General features: G+C 36.4%; 1 protein-coding gene across 11 annotated transcripts in view; it reads right to left on the reverse strand.

The window, feature by feature from the left end:
* The window catches only part of MRPS28 (mitochondrial ribosomal protein S28), a 116,366-nt gene that overhangs the window by 90,384 nt on the left and 5,812 nt on the right, over positions 1-20,170 (reverse strand). For 4 of the 11 annotated variants that reach the window (XR_007407166.1, XM_049103954.1, XM_049103955.1 and 1 more), the window contains exons 2-3: positions 4,728-4,909; positions 2,550-2,706 (exon numbers count right to left, since the gene is read on the reverse strand). Coding sequence is in view for 9 of the 11 variants with exons in the window: in XM_049103954.1 (XP_048959911.1) it covers positions 2,550-2,706; positions 4,728-4,909 (339 nt within the window). In the remaining 2 variants the exon portion in view is untranslated. The remainder of the gene's footprint in view (positions 1-2,549; positions 2,707-4,727; positions 4,910-20,170) is intronic. The other 7 variants (XR_007407167.1, XM_049103957.1, XM_025478073.3 and 4 more) reach the window with 5 other exon arrangements.

Raw genomic sequence — 20,170 nt, forward strand, 5'->3', positions numbered from 1 at the left:
CACCACATCTTCTTTACCCATTCATCTGTCGATGGACATCTGGGCTCTTTCCATACTTCAGCTACTGTGGACATTGCTGCTATAAACATTGGGGTGCAGGTGCCCCTTTGGATCACTACATTTGTACCTATTAAAACTTAATAAAAAATCTTAAAAATAATGAAAAAATTAAAACATTTTGCAAAACTGAGTATTTATTAAATGAGCTATTTTTCTTTGCATTTAATTAATTTAAACCGTCCTAAAGTAGAATAGATTCAATGACACAAAAGTCAAACTGAAGAGAAAAAATGGTTCTCAAAAGGGATTTAAAGCAAACCAGGGATCCCTGGGTGGCGCAGCGGTTTGGCGCCTGCCTTTGGCCCAGGGCGCGATCCTGGAGACCCGGGATCGAGTCCCACGTCGGGCTCCCGGTGCATGGAGTCTGCTTCTCCCTCTGCCTGTGTCTCTGCCTCTCTCTCTCTCTCTCTCTCTCTCTCTGTGTGTGACTATCATGAATAAATAAAAAAAATTTTTAAAAAAAATTTAAAAAAGCAAACCAGGCTGATGAATGATGAATAAATTACGTAAATATCTACATTTTATTTGTAGTCTCTTAGGTAAATGTATCAAAGCAAGAAGTTCTGCCATTACTCAGTTACCCTTCTAAAATCGGCTCAGAGGCAGCCTGACAACATGGAGGTAGGGAGTAAACATGTCCAGCCCAAAAAGCTGTTCTATCTAATCATATAAACTAAACTTGTAGGTATGAAAAGGTATGACCAGAGATCTAGCTGGATCTCACTACTTTCTCATTTGGTACTATTATCTTTCTACCAACTATAAAGACAACAGGTAAGATCTAAATAAAAGATTTCCCACCTACAAATTTTGTCTTAAATATAGGTAAGTAGTAATTATGCTGATCTAACACTCTTCTATAATACTTTTTATTTCTTTATTATTATTTTTTTTAGAGGGGACAAGTGACAAGTGAGGGGGGAAGGCTACAGGGAGAGGGAGCACAGAGCCCAACTCAGGGCTCAATCTCACAATCTTGAGACCATGACCGGAGCCAGTATCAAGAGTCAGACACTTAACCAACTGACCCACCCAGGGACACCAATACTTTCAAAGCATTAGTGACAGGTAGCTGTAAGAGACCTAGAGAAGGGTTTTGGAAAGAAACTAAGTATTTCTTCACACAGAGATCAAGAAATTCAATAAATATTCTGTGAAGAGTAGAAACCTTCTTTCCATGATGAATTAAAAACTGGACAACAAAGGATTTGCTAATATAGAAAGTTTCTCCCCAGAAAACAATGTATGTAGATATGGAGCTATAGTTGCTACCTACATAGCCATTAGGGTATGTATACACATAGATTGGAAGGGAACAAAAGATACCAAACTAGCAGGTCAAATCTTGGCTAAGGTGAACTACTCTCCTTAGCACATTATTAGAAATAACATTACCAGTCTGTAGGACAAGAGAGGAATAGAATTTAAGCCTTGACTCTTGCTTATCATTAAAAGAAAAAAAAAAAAAGCACTCAGAGTATTTTCAGACTTTCAGCAATAGAAGTCAAAGCCCTTTCCTAACTACTATTATCTTCTACCTGCCAGACATTTTGTCACCATATTAGCCCTTTTTTACTCATGTAATTACCAATTTTAAAAACTGATTTCTGTACTTGTTTACTATACATTCTTTCTCCAGTAGAAGTTGCTGCCCAACTTCATGAGGGCAGACAGAGAGCTAGTCTGGATAGTTTACCAGCCCTTACAACAGTGCCTGCCAAACTGAAGAGGTCCAGTAAATATTTGCTGAATGAATGAATGGATGAACAAATGAACAAATCAAATTCTGCACCAGCATGATTCCCCCCCTCTTCATGATCCTCAGTCATGAATATATTGATTTTGTGAGTGATTTGGAAATTGAAGTGAAAATTTCTGGTAAGAGTAATTGGATACGGGACACTCAAAAGCAGGAGTTGAAAAATAACTATTGCAGATAACTACAAAAAGAAAAAAAAGATGCAGGCATTTAACTCTGCTAAATACATTTTAAAAAAGACTCTAATACAGTGACTGCTCCACAGACTAGACAATTTCCTTGCAAAATTATTATAAGCCATCAGTCTCACCCCAAAAACTTCTGTTAAATAGACTGCTTCACTGGCAGGAATATATGTGAAGATAAGAGCTTCAACCATACAGTAATTTCTGTAACAGAATATGTGCTTCTATGGTATGTGCATAGTTTTCAATGAAAAATTAAGACTTAATAAATGTTGCAACAAATTCTAGTATTTAATCATTTAAAGCTATACTGTACATAAAATAAACTTAAACCATATTATGACACTTACTAGAGAAATATCTAGTCACAAATACTGATACTTAAAATTCTGTGATGCAGTAAGGCCTAAGAATCAAATCAGAATTTCTAGTTTCTAAGACATTCTGTAATATTATGCTAAAAAATATAACATAATGACAAAATTAATGTTTTAAAAATTTAATGAAATGAGAATAAAGAACAGTATACATAAAATAATACCCACAAAGAGGGGCACCTGGGTGGCTTGGTGGCTGAGAGTCTGCCTTTGGCTCAGGGTGTGATCCCAGGGTCCTGGGATCGAGTTCTGCATCGGGCTCCCCACAGGGAGCCTGCTTCTCCTTCTGCCCATGTCTCTTGCTGTGTCTCTCATGAATAAATAAATGTTTAAAAAGAAAAAAAGAAATATCATAAAAAATTGCCATTCAAAAACATAAGGAACTGTGTTTACTATACTTGTAACTTATAATAAATCTGACTAAGCAGGTGAAATATCCATAATTCAGCAGTGTTATCTGTAAAATACATTTTTTGTAAAGTTAATACCTGATGTTCTGGCTGTAAGAAAGGTCAGCTCGTGAGAATAAAGATGTCTACTGCACCTGAGAAGATTTCTTGTATAAAATAAAACAGTACTTCATTTTTAAATTACTGATATATTCTCTATTAATGAAAAATGATCTGCCACAGATACTACTGACAGTATCCAAGAGCTTAGGATGCCTCTTTTAAAGGATAACTTTGGGACTGCATATCTTCATACTTGCCTCCTGCATAAACCCTCATTGATAGGAACTCTTGAGGAATGTTATAATTGGTTCACAAAAATCCAAATCACTACAATTTCAAGAATAGTAATAACAGTACCTGTTTATTATATATCAATCACTGTTCTAAATCTTTACATACATTATCTGATTTAATCCCTTCAATGACCCATTACACAATAGATAGTATTAATATCTAGATTGACAGACTTATCCTACTTAGAAATTTCTTGAGGTCTTACTACTTTTGATTAAGCATATATGTTATTTGATATAACAAGACAGCTATCTTGAGCTATTACCTCTCAGTGCCAGGCAGCATAAGAAGCCCATTTTCTCCTCCAGGTATCACTTGGTTCATGGCACCTACCTTGCAAGACACCGTTTAGCTTCTGATTATCTGAGGTAGAGGTGTGCTGGAGCCAGACTACGCCACCTTATAGGAGCTGAGTATGTATATATATTCCCAACTCTGCATTTGATTAACATTACATTGGAAACTTAAGATTGGCCATGGTGAGAGTGTTTTAGACCACAGACATTGGCAATCTGGGACTTTTTTTATTGAAGAACTAGTTGTTAAATATTTACTCACACACCACTGATCTGAGGAAATTTATACTAAGTTTGTCAGGTCTAATTCAGATTCAGGTAGAATGAGTTCATGTCTCCTAATCATTTGGACCTCTAGATATCCAGAGCTCTCAGGAGAGAGGCAACCAATTTTCATAACTGCTCACTTAGATCTAGAGTTACTCTTACCCTATTCATTTCTACAATATGATTCATTCTTAAACATCACAAACTTCTTAATCACTGTAATTTCATCCTAAGACGCCACTGTGTACTAGATTCACCATTATGTACTATTAAGAATAAAAAAAAAACACTGCCAATTGAATTGACATAACATCTACTCTAAGATGCATCCTGGTACTAGAAATACTGAAATTTTAAAAGTGTGCATATTAAAAACTTATGGGAAAAAAAATCATTTCTATATTGCTTACTATTGTTTTCCAATCCCAGAATCTTATTTCCACATCTCCTTTCTCTTGATATTCTACTCCTAGATCTTCCACCTTAATGGTTTCCCCAGTGCATATTTATATTCACAAATATCTTTACTTATAGGCTATAAACAGAATGAATTCTGTTCTTAATAAGAAAAATTATAATTCTGAAAGTAGTGCAAAATAAGAAAAGAAGATAATAAAGTATCAGAATTTGATAGTGGGAGAGGAAAGGAGAATGAAGAAGTAGAAAGGGAGGCTTCTCTGAGAAGCAAAAGACTGTAAAACAGAAGAAGAGACCAAAAAAAAGTTATAAAATGGCCTTAGTAGCATATATTACTATAAAGCTAGTTTTAATTTTATGGTGGGGAATAGCTGATTACCAAGATGAACATCAAAATCTCCCCCAAAAGTGCTCTCACTGCTTTGAGAAGATACGAATCTAGCCTAATGTGATTAAAATGACATGACGTGAATCCAGCCTAACTTCCCTAATTAGCATAATGAAGAGAAATAAAGCATATTTTCTGTCTTTTAGCAAATCACCAATTAAAATTCAATAATACTTTGAGGTATCTTAACTTTTATCAGTACTCTTAAAAACTTGGAAATGATTCTACTTACTCTCCATCCACTTCTGGTCTTCTACATACACAATGAAACTTGCCACCAAAATCTATATAAAGATCATTTTCTACAATATGAAAGATTCGTCCAATGACTAGTTTATCCTTGGCAGGTCCCATCTGAGTAAGAGGAGAATGTCTCAACATAGATGCAAAGGATTCCATATTTTTTGGAGAAGCCTAAAAAAAAGAGGAGAGATTTATAAGCATATAATTCAATATAAAGGTATGAATGATATAATAAAATCTTACAGGGGAAATTTTTAAAAGTCAATATGCTGTATATTTACATTTTATAGCAATAAGAAAAAAAATTTAAATGGAATTTTGCTTAAAAAAATCGATATACTCTTCAACCTCCTGTTCCTCCCTTTCCTTCTTCAAGAAGAAACCAAGAAAAGTGTTTAGTGGGAAATGATGCTGATGTGTTGGCTCAGTGTAGAATCTGGAATGTGAGAAAAGTAAGGAGTATCCTATAAGACAAAACCTCCTACCATGGAGACAGAGGGAGGTCAGGGTCTGAGCATGTGGGCATTCAAGAAAGTGATTAACTTTATTCCTAATACTGATTATCTGCCAAAAAAAAATCTTTCAAATTCAAGTTTAGTGGGACTAACTGAATAGTCCTCAAAAAATTAAAAATACAATTACCATATGATCTAGTAATCCCACTATTGGGTATTTAATCAAAGAAAATGAAAAAAATTAATTTGAAAAGATTATATGCATCCCTATGTTTATTGTAGCATGACTTACAATAGCCAAAGTATGAAAGCAACCCAAGTGTCCAGTGATACATAAATGGATAAAGAGGACACACACAAAATAGAATATTACTCAGCCACAAAAAGAATGAGATCTTGCCATTTGCAACAACATGGATGAAACCTATAGCATATAGTGGTAAATGAAATAAGTCAGATGGAGAAAGACAACTGTCATACGATTTCATCTGAATGTAGAATTTAGTAATTTTACTCATGTGAAATTTAAGAAACAAAACAAATAAAAAAAGAGACAAACCCAAAAAGAGACTCTTTAATAAAGAGAACAAATTGGTGGTTGCCAGAGGAAATGGGGAGGGGGGGGATGAGTGAAACCTAGGGGATTAAGAATACACTTACCATGATGAGCATTAATGTACATAATTGTTGAATCATATCATATACCTGAACTAATGTAACACAGTATATTAATTATACTTTAATTTAAAAAATAGCCAAATAAAAGGGCTTTTTAAAATTTAAATACAGCTCCTTGTTTTGTGCTGCTCATTTTCTAGGAGTCTTTTTTACACACTGAATTTACTTAAGGTATGACTGAGCCTATAATGCAGGCTCCTTCTTTTTTTAACTTACAAATTTTTTCCAAACATGCTTTTTCAGAAATCCATGAGTACAGACTTGTACCTTCTACTCATCTTTAATTTGTGTCTGCTGTGGTATGTGCATTCTTTGGCTCAAACTAAGGGAAGCACTAAGTTTCTGTTTTTGAGAACTAATTACAGAAGAATAGTAACAATTTAATCTACCTACACCCTGTATTTGGAATAAGTTTTACATCTGTTATTTCAGGGAGAATTATTAAGAGTTTGATAGTAAACTTACTCTAAAAATTATAAAACCATATTTATGACTCATTTTAATACATGTAGTACTCCAAGGATTACAAATTCAAAAGCTAGGCTGAGTGGGGACTTGGTAAGCAGAATATGTGCCAGTCTAAAAAGTACAGCCATTGGGACACCAGGTGGCTCAGTGGTTGAGCATCTATCTGCCTTTGGCTCAGGGCGTGATCCTGGAGTCCGGGGATCGGGTCCCACATTGGGCTCCCTGCATGGAGCCTACTGCTCCCTCTGCTTATGTCTCTGCCTCTCTCTGTGTGTCTCCCATGAATAAATAAATAAAATCTTCTAAAAAAAATGCCTAAAAAATACAGCCACTACTCAGCTCTAGCTACAGTTACAATTTGAGTTCAGTGTTGCCACATCTTTTGATTCTCCAAGAAAAGACAGAAATCCATGTAGTAACATAAAATTTCCAATTCTGGGGATCCCTGGGTGGCTCAGCGGTTTGGCACCCGCCTTCAGCCCAGGGCCTGATCCTGGAGACCCGGGATCGAGTCCCATGTTGGGCTCCCGGCATGGAGGTGCTTCTCCCTCCTCCTGTGTCTCTGCCTCTTTCTCTCTCTCTGTGTCTATCATAATAAAAATAAATAAATCTTAAAAATAAAAAAAAAAAAGAAGTGACTAAGTGTAACCAAGCTATAGGGTAAAAACTACTTTAAAAAAAATTTCCAATTTTTCCATGTTTATTTTTTAAAAAGTCTTTTACTTTATCAATCTAGTAAAACACACTTTGGCCCAAAGACCAAAAGTCTGTGACTTCTGCCTCAAGGAAAAAAAAGTCAAAATATTTGGCTGATGCCAAGTCCCTTAGATGCGGGAAGGAGGGTATGGTGATGGATCTGTTTCAGTGAATTGAAACACACTGGGAAGGAATCCTGAGGACTGAAGTGTCCATCTAAACCAAAACAAGTCCGTATATCAAGATGTCAAATAAAACTAAAAAGGTAGCCAGGAATATTATGCTTTGAGCCTTACTACTAGTTTTATAACTCCACAGAGTATAATATTAAAGATCCTTAAATAAGCACCTCAAACAAATAGTTATTTCTTGCAGAGAGCCAAGGATGAAATACATTCTACAGGCTCAATGCAGACATGGGCTATGAGTTGTCCTCTAGAGGTAGCACAAAGAGTAATACCAAGCCAGCAGTGATAAGAGTAGCTACTATGACACTCCACTGGGAGCCACTATGTCCTCCATAACAGCTGCCACCAGAGCAGATGAAAAGAGCACTGCTCAAAGGAAAAGCAGAGTATCAGCTTCTAGGCCTCATCCTGCTTGCAGTCAAAGAGGTCAAAGAGCTACAGGTACAATTTGAGTCCAGTGTTGGACTGGACTCTTCTTCCTATGACCTGCTTTCTCATTACTCTACTCCTGTGGTTGAAAGCTCCTCCTCCCTCTTCCTCCTCCCTCTTCCTCCTCTTCTCCCCTCTCCCCACCCCCACTCCAGCCCCTTTGGAAGACTTTCCATTGAAGCTACAGTCTAATCAAAACAGCTTTAGGTGATAGGAAGATCAAGTAGTAAATCCAATAGTTTTAAACACTTATTAAAGATAATTTAGCCATCACTAGAGTCTGTTCCTTAAATAATGCAATCTTTTAACTGTAAAGAGATGTTTGGGCTAAGATTGTATGACAAACTATTTCCTCCTAAGTTTGAGAAAATAATTAAGTGTTAATGACTAATTATTTAATAAGATCTCTTAAGGCCTTTTAGTAAATCTGTTGTAAAATATTTATATTATAAATTTCATTAAATTATGAGTGACTTTTTATATTGAAGTATAATCACAACATATAATATGACAGAATAGTTTCAGGTTTATAACATAATGATTTGATATTTATATACACTGTGAAATGATCACAACAATAAGCCTGGTTAATTAATACCCATCAGCATATATACTTACAAAAAAGTATTTTTTCTTATGATGAGAATTTTTAAGATCTGTTCCATTAGGAACTTTCAAATACAAAACACAGTACACAGTACTAGCAACTATAGTCACCATGCTGCATTCCCCCCATTTTATAAGTGCAAGTTTGTAGTTTTTGACCTCAGATCACTCTCCCACCTCCCATCCCACCTCTGGCAACCCCCAACCTGTTCTCAGGTTTTTTTTGTTTTGTTTTGTTTTTTAATTTATGATAGTCACACAGAGAGAGAGAGAGAGAGAGGCAGAGACACAGGCAGAGGGAGAAGCAGGCTCCATGCACCGGGAGCCCGACATGGGATTCGATCCCGGGTCTCCAGGATCGCGCCCTGGGCCAAAGGCAGGCGCCAAACTGCTGCGCCACCCAGGGATCCCCATGAACTTTTTTTAATGATCAAGTAAGTGATATCATACATATTTGTCTTCCTCTGATTTATTTCACTTAGCACAATGCCCTCAACATCCATCAATATTTTTGCAAATGGCAAGATTTCCTTCTTTTTTATGACTGAACAATACTCCATTATGTATATGTATATATACACACATTTTCTTTATTCATCCATCAATGAAAACTTAGGTTATTTCCATATCTTGGCTATTATACATAATGCTGCTATGAACATGGGGGTGCATACACCTTTTGAGTTAATGTTTTTACTGTCTTCAGATAAATAGAATTGCTGGGTCATATAGTAGTTCCATTCTTAAATTTTTTTTATACATCTTTTTAAAGATTTTATTTATTTATTCATGAGAGACACAGAGAGAGGGGCACAGACACAGGCAGATGGAGAAGCAGGCTCCATGCAGGGAGCTTGATGTGGGACTGGATCCTGGGTCTCCAGGATCACGCCCTGGGGGTGCTTAAACCACTGAGCCACCCGGGCTGCCCCCATTCTTAAATTTTTTAGAAACCTCTATACTGTTTTCCATAGTGACTATAAGAAATTTACATTTCCACCAACAGTGGTACAGCATTCCCTTTTCTCTACATCTTTACCAATACGTGTCATTCCTTTTCTTTTTGATAATAGCTATTTTAACAGGTGAGGTTACCTCACTGTGGTTTTGCTTTGTATTTCCCTTATGATTAATGATGTTGAGTATCTTTTACATACTTGTGGGTTATCCATATGTCTTCTTTAGAAAAATGTCTACTTAGAATTTCTGTCCATTTTTATTTTGTTTTCTACTGAGTTATATGATTATTTAAATATTTTGGATATTAACCTCTTATTGGATAGATGATTTATAAATATTTCCTCCCATTCAGTAGATGCCTTTCATTTTGCTGATGGTTTCCTTGCTTTGCTGTAAGAAGCTTTTCAGTTTGATGTAGTCCCACTTATTTTTGCTTTTGTTGCTTTTGCTTTTGTGTCAGATTCAAAAAATCATCACCAAGATCTATTACCAAGGACCTTACCACACATTTTCTTCCAGATTTATGGGTTTAGGTCTTATGTTCAAATCTTTAATCCATTTTGAGTTAATTTTTAATTTTTGTATATGCTGAAAGACAGTGGTCCAGTTTCATACTTTTGCTTGCAGTTATACAGTTTTCCCATCACCATTTATTAAAGAAACTGCCCTTTCCCCACGTATATTCTTGGCTCTTTTGTCATAAATTAACTTAACATATACATGTAGGTTTCTTTTAAGCTCTCTATTCTGTTCCATGGTCTATATGCCAATAACATACTGTTTTGACAACTACAGCTTTGTAATACAGTTTGAAATCAGAAATCGTGGTATCTCCAGGTTTGTTCTTTTTTTTCAAGGTTACTTTGGCTATTCAGGGTATGAAAAATTATATTTTAAAAGAGATTTAAAATTCAAATAGTAATAGAATGCTATTGTTTTTTATTCCATCATTTTTGCCTACACTTTGTTACATTTTACAATGGAAATCAATGTATTTTCAGTGACTGAAAATGATTTTACCACAAGCATAAAACCCCTGGATTAACACCTGAAATTTGCTTTTAAATTGTACACTCACTATACTGTTTGGACACTATTCAAGTAATCAGACAAAAGCTCTCCTTCAAAAATCATAATCTAGAACTATTTCTGAATTCGTTTGTTTTTTTTTTTTTTTTTTATGATAGTCACACAGAGAGAGAGAGGCAGAGACACAGGCAGAGGGAGAAGCAGGCTCCATGCACCGGGAGCCCGATGTGGGATTCGATCCCGGGTCTCCAGGATCGCGCGCCCTGGGCCAAAGGCAGGCGCCAAACCGCTGCACCACCCAGGGATCCCTGAATTCCTCGTTATTTGCCAAATGTCTTCTTAAAAAATAAGTGTAGCAATTCCATCAACCCACGTTGACAATAACACTGTTAGCTCCTCTTATGCTGATGCAGACTACAGAGATTATAGTAGGTACACTGTCACCTGCTGGGTATACCATGGAGCTCAGTGTCTAACCCTGATGATGGAAATGTTCCCATAAAGCTCATTCATACAGTTATCATAGATAAGGCAGGTAGAGCTGACTGCTTCCTTTAAGAATTGGTCACAGGGCTTAGATTCCCTAAGTATTCCTGTTATACTACTGTACTACTTTTCCCTTTAAGGTCTAGAAGTTGAACAAGACTGCCCAGGTAGAATAGAGGAAGGTGAAGGGATCACAAATATAGGGAACAGTATCACTTTAATTTATTCATTTTCCAAATGTGTTCAGTATGGAGTGCCTGTCATGTACTAGGCTTATTCTAGCCTTGATATAAAAATATGTAAAATAGCAGGGAAAACACAGAGTTAAACCAATATGACAACAGTCCAAAAAGTTGCTGTAAACAACTGCTACCCTCACATAGGTCGTAAAGAGTCTCGTACCATAGTGAAGTCAGATTCAAAAGAGGTCTGTCATTAATGGGGTAGCAATACTTGCTCCTTCTTTTAAAAAGAAATCTTTGACAGCAGTATGCAAGATGGACCAGAAAGAGGGGGAAAAATTAAAAGAAAAGTGTTCAGAGGCTCCTCCAATTAGCTAGGACAGGGATGATAAGGCCTACACTGATGCAGTGGCCACAGGAATACAGCAGAAGGAATAAAGAGCTATTTACCAAACAGTACGCAAAGACTTGATCTCCAACTGGCTACAGAAAGTAAGGCAGAAGGGCAACCATGAATAAGATGTAAGAGCAGTACAGGAGAAGTAAGAGGGTAAGTTAGTTCTACACATATTAGGTTGTGATACCTATAATATTTCAGGGAATACTGGCTATCGAGTACATACTTAAAAATTATGGTTCAAAGGAGCACCCAGGTGGCTCAGTTGGTTAAGCGTCCGACTCTTGATTTTGGTCAGGTCATGATCATGAGACCAAGCCCTCAGCACATACTCAGTGGGGAGTATGCTTGAGATTCTCTCCCTCTCCCTCTGCCTCCTCTCCAGCCCCCACCAAAATAAATAAATAAATCTTTAAAAAAAAGAATGGTGCCCATATTTATATGCATACTAACATAAATTTATACATTTATAGTGATATATACAAATATAATTCCTTCTAAAGAAATACTATTAAATGCTAACAGTAATAATTTCTATGTAGGAATATTTCTTTATATTACTTATTATGGAAAATCTAGAACATAAAATCTATGTATTACTTTAAAGTTTCAATGAATTTTAAGTTTATATAACTTTCACGCATATAAGGACATTTAATATACAGCTTGGAATCAGAGGCTATTAGTGCTAAAAACATGAAATATCAATTTGTTCAACCATCTCACTTTACATGCAAATACCATACCTGTTATTCAAAACTACATGATATGGCTGAACAGTGACCCTTAAATACAAGTTACTTCAGAAGACGAAAAGTATATAGAAATAGTATTTTAAAACTTGAAGGAAACATAAAGCAAAATAACAGAAACACTGAGGAAAACCTCAGTTTTATGACCAACTCTGCCATTAAATAGCCAAAAAATCTTGAATAAGTCATTTAAGTCTTAAATTTGTCTTCTCATTTGTAAAAGAAAAAAAAATGGATTGGATAACTACAAATTTAGTAACAGGAATTATTAAATATTCTAAAATGTAAAAAGGATTTTATAAAGTAATAAACATAAATGGAAGGCAACTTTCTAGTAAATACTGGAATATATGCTCAAAGATTTTTTAGTGAAGGAGCATGATAAAAAAAAATAAGTTTAGAAACCTCTATAATAGATATCATCATAGTAGGAAAATAATTATGCTAAGTAGGGAGAAACAGATTTACAAAAGGAGGCTGGATAATCAGTAGCCTTCTCTTTCAGAGATGAGCTTGAGTCACACCCTTAAAGATGATGGAAGGGAAGTGGAGAGAGAGAAAAAAACCTTGGGACCAAAGGGTCCCTTAAAGATTTCTAGTAAGACATAAGTTATCTGATTAAACGATAAAGCATGCAGGTATACACATGGAACAGTACTTCAAACCATTCTGGGATATGGGACACTTCTAAAACGGAATTAAATTGTCATGTTCTAAGATCTTACTATAATTACTCATAGTTTTTTTCTCTTAATCGAAGTATAATTAACATACAGGGCTATATTAGTTTCAGGTGCACAATGTAATGATGCAACAATTCTATACATTACTCAGTGCCCATCCTAAGTATACTCTTAATCCCCTGTATCTATTTCCCCCATCCTCACTCAATTCCCTTTTGGCAACCACCAGTTTGCTCTCTATATTTAGGAGATTGGGTTTGTTTGGGGGTTTTTTTGGGTATCTTTTTCCTTTGTTCATTTGTTTTGTTTCTTAAATTCCACATGAGTGAAATCATATGGTATTTGTCCTTCTCTGATTTATTTCACTTAGCATTATCTTCTTTTTTTTTTTTAAGATTTTATTTATTTATTTATGAGAGACAGAGAGAGAGAGAGAGACAGAGAGACAGAGACACAGGGAGAAGGAGAAGCAGGCTCCATGCAGTGAGTCCAACGTGGGACCTGATCCCAGGTCTCCAGGATCAAGTCCTGGGCTGATGGCAGCACTAAACCACCGAGCCACCCGGGTTGCCTCAGCATTGTATCTTCTAGTTCTAATATTATGCAATTTATTTAATAACATTCATCACATTTAAAATCAATTGTTAAAAGTTTGTCTTCTTTGCTATAATCCTTTAAGATGGAAAAGGAGGGGATCCCTGGGTGGCGCAGCAGTTTGGCGCCTGCCTTTGGCCCAGGGCGCGATCCTGGAGACCCGGGATCGAGTCCCACATCGGGCTCCCGGTGCATGGAGCCTGCTTCTCCCTCTGCCTGTGTCTCTGCCTCTCTCTCTCTCTTTCTGTGTGACTATCATAAATAAATAAAAAATTTATTAAAAAAAAAATAAGATGGAAAAGGAGAGGTCTGTTTTGTTCAGTACTAAAAAAGTTTACATAAATATATTATCTTAGTTCCTGGAAGACAAATAAAAAAACAGGATGGATATATTTACTGACTATTCTAAAATGAACCTTCTAAAATCAATTTCCACCCTATCCTTGGCACCACCCCTTCCTGTGTTATCCAAGTACCAATAATTAACAAACTCAATAGTCAAAACATTGTTTTTAGGGATCTGCTATAAAATGCACTGCTATCTACTTCTACTTTTTTATTCTAACCCTGCACAACAAAAGCACAGGGTTAACAAGCAAATAAAGCCTAGAAGAAGTGTACAGGACAGGAATTGTCTCATAAATAGGTACTCAAAAAAGTCCCTAGGTTAAGGCTGTGAACACAAGAAGATGAGACTACCAAAATGGTTCCAGAAGAATACAACTGTAAGATGGGTTGTCTACATTAATTCTGGGCTATCTGGGGTTTGTTTTCTAAATTGATTGAACCTAAAGGGATTAGTGAACCCATTTCCACGATAAGGGACACTGATGGTCCACAATGTGCATTGGCAAGGCAGTTTCTTAAATTAACATCTGTGGACACCTATAACCAAGTGCCTATAGAAGGCAAGGCTTTGTCATGGGAAGTATCTTCTGCCTCATTATCAATTAGGTCAAAATACAGAAGTATAAAAGTGTCATTTGCTGTTAAGTGCACTGGAAAATGATTAACCTCGCGGGGGGTTTAAATTCCCAGCTAAAGGTTAACATAAGGGATCTGAAAGCATCTATAACTCTCCTAAAAGAAATCTTTATCTCCTTTAGCTTCAGGCCCAAGATCTAAAAAAAAAAAAAAAAAAAAGGCCCCCAAAAACAAAAAAAAACAAAAACAAAATCTACTTCTGCAGATGGCTGAATAGCAATGCAAACTGAGTTCCCAACTTCACAGGTCCTCTAGTGTTAAAATTGGGGCATTAAGAAGGTGGTGGTGAATTCTGAAAATCAGAATGGGGCATATGGGCAGATGCTAATGAACCTGCAGACCCTTAGCCCCTAAATTCTGCCAGTGTCCTTCGCCATTAGAAGAAGCCCTTCTATCCCAACCTGAGGTTAGTTTTCCCTTTCCTGAAGTACCTGCAATGGTCTACCTGAGTAGTTGCAAGAGCCCACTGATCCTCCTAAGCACTGATCTCTTCCACTTCTCATCGCTTGTAGACCTGCATTGTTTGATATGGTATTCACTAGACATATGTAGCTATTCAAATTTAATTAAAAATAACTTTTAGCACTAGATCTATAACCAAATTCAACTCTCAGCAGACCGCAGGGGGTGAGATACAAAGTATGGTCCATGAAGAGGTACAACACACACCAAAAGAACTGAATGATTTTGTTAATTCATATCAATATAAACAAAGGATCTGTAAGGGAATGGATCCTAAGAGTACTGGGTTAAAGTGAAGCGAAGACAGTATTGCCTTGGGCCAAATTTACTAGTACGGGCTCACTAAGCCAAGATTCAGATACAAAAGTTAGCTTCAGAGACTAGGTAGGCATGGCTCTTAACTGGTTGGTTGGTTGGCTGAATAAAACCTAAACCCAAAGATAGACTACACCACATGAAGTGGAATCACTAGAACTTCTTTAGTACACCACAGAGAAAAGAATCCAAATGTTTAGAGAAAATAATAGAATGTTGAAGTATATCATTTACAACCTTTTCACCTAGCCCTTACTGTGGTCCCTAGCAGGATCTGTAACACTCAGTTCACCAAAGCTATGGGGTGAAGGGAGCACCAGCATTTCTAAATTGCTGTGTGGTGACTATTCTCCGCACTAGTACTGATCGGTAGGAACTGCTTCCAAAAGGAGCTCTCTGAATTCAGTTAAAATAATGAGATCTTGAAGCGGCAGGAGCCAAGTCAGCACTTACTAGCCAACAATATGATAGTCATGGTTATCATAAAGTAATAGAGTGTAAGCAGTAATCCAAACAGTCTGACTTGAAGAGCTCTTTTGTAGAATTGAAATAGATGGGAAAAGTCTGTCGTTCTAATGAACAGAAGTCTGGACTGAATAACCACAAATGACTGTCAGGGCCACTCAACAAAATCCCAAAACTGAACCAATTCCTAGACACGGAGTCCTCTAAATGAAGAGAAGATCAGATCAAGGAAGGATCCTGCTACACATAGCTAAAAATTTATACTGTCTATCTTCCTACTAACGAGAGTCATAACTATTTACCAAGGTGGGGATCCCTGGGTGGTGCAGCGGTTTGGCGCCTGCCTTTGGCCCAGGGCGCGATCCTGGAGACCCGGGATCGAATCCCACGTCGGGCTCCCGGTGCATGGAGCCTGCTTCTCCCTCTGCCTGTGTCTCTGCCTCTCTCTCTCTGTGACTATCATAAATAAATAAAAAAAAATATTAAAAAAAAAAAACTATTTACCAAGGTGTCCACTGGGGAAGGAGAAATAATCACACTTTTTAAGGATTATGTGAACCTCTATAACTCTTGATGACTCAATGTGCTTCTAGTCAGAACAGGTTTATGGTGGGGGGTCACATGATTAATGGGAGTTTTAGCTTAGGCCTATCCTCTGAACTTACTGTAGTTCTCTCTCCAGTTCTAGAATGCATAATGGGAATAGATTTACTGGCAGAATGCCCACATTAGTTCCTTAATCTGCAGAGTGAGGGCTATTAAGGTAGGAAAGGAAAAGTGGAAAATACTAGAACTTCCCCTACCTACTGAACAAGTAAATTAAAGGCAATACTACATTCCTGAAGGCACTGCAATGATTAGTGCCAAGGACCTAGAAGACGCAGAGTAGTGATTTCTATCACATCCCCACTTAACTTGCCTATGTGGCCCTACAGAAAACAAATGTGTCCTACATAATGACAATTTAATATCATAAATTTAATCAAGTGGTAACTCCAACTGCAGCTGTTGTTCCAGATGTGGTTTCACGGCTGGAGCAAATCAAATATCCCCCACCACCTGGTATGTGCTAACTGATCTAACAAATGCTTTCTTTTTCTAGATCTGCTAGTAAAGACTATATACCTCAGGGTTACATCAATTCACCAGCTCTGTGTCATAAACTGGTATACAAAGACTGCCATTTCACTCTGCTGGACATCATGTTGGTCTGTTATACATACTGATTGGACTGGAAATAAAAGTTTCAACTACTCTAGACACATGGTATGACACATGTATTCCAGAGGGTGGGAAATCTCACAAAAATGCTGGGCTTTGATGAAATTCTTAAGAGGCCAGTGGTCTAGGACACGCTGAGATGCCATTTTTACCACTAAGAAAGGTGCACACAGTACTTACTGGGTCTCTTTGAATTTTGGAGGGAACAAATACCTTATTTGGACATTCTTCTCCAAATCTTTTACCAAAGTAACCCAAAAAGCTGCCAGTTTTAAGGGAAGCCCAGAATAAGACAAAGTTCTGCAACAGGTCCAGACTACCAGGCAAGCTATTCTACTAGCCAGGCTTTATAGCCTGGCAGATTCAGGCTATACCTGAGTATTTCAAGTATCTGTAGCAGATAAAGATGTAGAATGGAGACGTCATCAGACCTCTCTGTAGGTGAATCTTAATGCAGAGCTAGAGTGGTCCGGAAGGACAGGGGTAAAGGAATAGCCCCTCAGTAGGCAGAACTTTGAGCAGTGCACCTGATGACCTTGCCTGGAAGGAAAGACAGCCTAAAGAACGGATCTGTATTCATTTGTATAAAGTGACTAATGATTTTGCTGGATGCACAGGGATTTGGAAGTCACATGATTCAGAAATAGATGACAAGGTCTGGGAAAGAGATATGCAGACAGACTTCTCTGAATGGGCAGAGTGAGAAAATAAATCAATCACATGTAAATGATTTCTTTATCAGTGGATGTCAACCTCTTTCCCCAGCTATTCCTGTACCACAAATGGGTTCAAGAACAAAGCTGCCACAGCAGCAGGGACATACTTCTGTCTTAGTAATAGGAGGGCTATCTGAACATGTTCCAGATTGCTAGTCAATGAAAAATTTCACCAAGGTGGCAGGCTGCTGAATTTTTGTGGGCTGGAGGTTATGCATGGATTCAGAAACATTCACTTCTACTCACCCATGTGGATCTGGCTACAACCACTGCTAAATGACCAATCTGCCAACAGCAGAGACCAACAATAAGCTTCTAATATAGCGTCATTTCCTAAAATGATCATATAGCTAGCTGGTGGCAGGTTACACTGGGCCATTTTATAGAAAGGATTGTGATATATTATCACTGGAATAAACACTCTAAATATAGATTTGCCTTTCCTACCCACAAAGCTCCTATCAAAACCATCATCCATAAACTCAGAGAATCTCTTGTTTACTGTCATGGTATTCCACACAGCATCTTCTAACCAAAGAAATCATTTTACAGAAAATGATGTGTAATAATGAATTTTTTCCTTGATATTAAAACAAACCCTTTAAAAAACTATATTCTGGATTTTTCCAGTATTCTGAAAAGACAAAATGTCTGATTATATCTTCTGCCTTCTGGAATGTTCCAGCATTTTGAAATAAAAAATATCAATAAGAAATATTTATGAAAAAGTAAAAAATAACATTTTTAAAAATCTGTATGAAACCTAATATATTGCTAAAATAAAAATATAAACTGTCTTATACCATCAGTATTCTGCATAAATAAACCAAAGCAGCAAAATCTTAAAAGAATAAAATGTTCTACTGGGTCATCTCAAAAACTCTTGCAAACCATTTTTGACTATGTTGAAAAGTCATATGCTACCCTCTACTGTTAAAAAACAGTATTATTCACAAAGCAGAAAACCAATTATTTGCTCAACTATTGCCATCTTGTGGCTGTTAAGATAGGTCATCTGCAATTGCACATCCTCCAATTGGCTTAACATTATCTGTTGAGTACAAATCTCTACTATCTAAGTGACATAACAGTGTCAGAGATTTTTAAATATTTATTTTTTTAAAAAAGAGGAAAAGGAGTCTAAGTTAAAAAATATACTTAGCAAACATTTACCTGTTCTCTATACGTAAGAATGTGTTATGTTGGTTACAAAAATGAAAGCAATTGGTCCCTACCCTCAAAAAAACAAGAAAAAAAAACTGTTGCAGAGATAGGTGCATAAACCGGTATTAGGTAATAAACCAAAGAAAAACGAAAATGGATATGTGAGCATGGGATGAGTATGGTACCTACAAACCCCTATATCAAACAATGGCATTTCAGTTCATTCAAACTTGAGATTCCTTTAACTAGCAACTTCAATGAAATCTTAGGATACGTATTTCATGATGAACTGCCCTTGATTAAATTCCTGCCTGCAGGGGAAGGTTTCTTTTGAGGATAACTGGCCTTGCTCTTACTATCACTTATTTCCGAGGTGCCCATACACATACCTATGTTGGCACTCTAAGGATAAGAATGAAATCATTGAGAACAATTTCAACCTATGTTGTTGACTATACATACATATTGTTAAATCTAATAGGTCGAAAAAAAATCTAATAGGCCACTCAAGATATTATAACTGTGTAAGTTTAATTCCAATTTAAGTCTATAAATATATATTCAACCGCTAACTTATGTAAAGAGTAAATAAAAAATGATCCCTAATCTTCAGGAACTACAATCTAAAAAATAGGATAGAAAAAGTTCTCAAATGACTTCAATATAGCTTAAAGAGTGGTGTGTGTACCATTAAGGAAATCTAAAATAAAGCTCCAGAATATTCAAAAGGAGTTTCACCTGCTTGATGAGACGATAAACGCCTAATGGAGATGATTTTTATAATGGAATTTGCAGGCAGGGAAGCTAATTCCAGGGGAAAGACAAAGAAACAATGACTTGTTTAGGCAACAGTGAACTATTTATTTCCACACAGAAAGATTTTTTGAGTAGAAACCATGTTATAAATGAAATCTTGCATAGAACCCCAATATATACAAAATAAATGTAGTATTTTGTTAGGATAAGGGTATTTTATGGTTCAATTTGATAGCATTTGCTTACTATGAAGTCAAAAATGTGAACATAGATATTTTGATAAAAATTACAAGTAGGTATCAGTGGTAAGGAATAACAACCCCAGTTCCCAATTTCAAAACTCAAATTGCCTATACACTTTGACCCAGCACATATCCCATGTATGCAAAAAAATATATACAAATGGTCACTGTAGCATGGTCTGTATTTATATTAAAAATCAAAAAGGAACAAAACAGAAAATAACCTAGAAGCTCATTAATGAAGGCCTGGTTAAATAAATTATGCTACACCCATACCATGGAATACCAAGCAAATTTTTTTCAATGAAGTATATACATATTACACATATGCAATAGGGAAAAATATACTTTCAGGTAAATATAACAAAGTATAACAAAGTTATACTTACCTGAAAACAGCAATTTTCAGCAGCATCAACTAAAATATACCGAGTGCTTATTAGCATCAGGCATTTTGTGCTAAGTATTTAAATAATACGTTCTTTAATCTCATAATTTCATGAT

This window comes from Canis lupus, chromosome 29 (genome assembly GCF_003254725.2).
Source record: "Canis lupus dingo isolate Sandy chromosome 29, ASM325472v2, whole genome shotgun sequence".
NCBI classification, from domain to species: domain Eukaryota; kingdom Metazoa; phylum Chordata; class Mammalia; order Carnivora; family Canidae; genus Canis; species Canis lupus.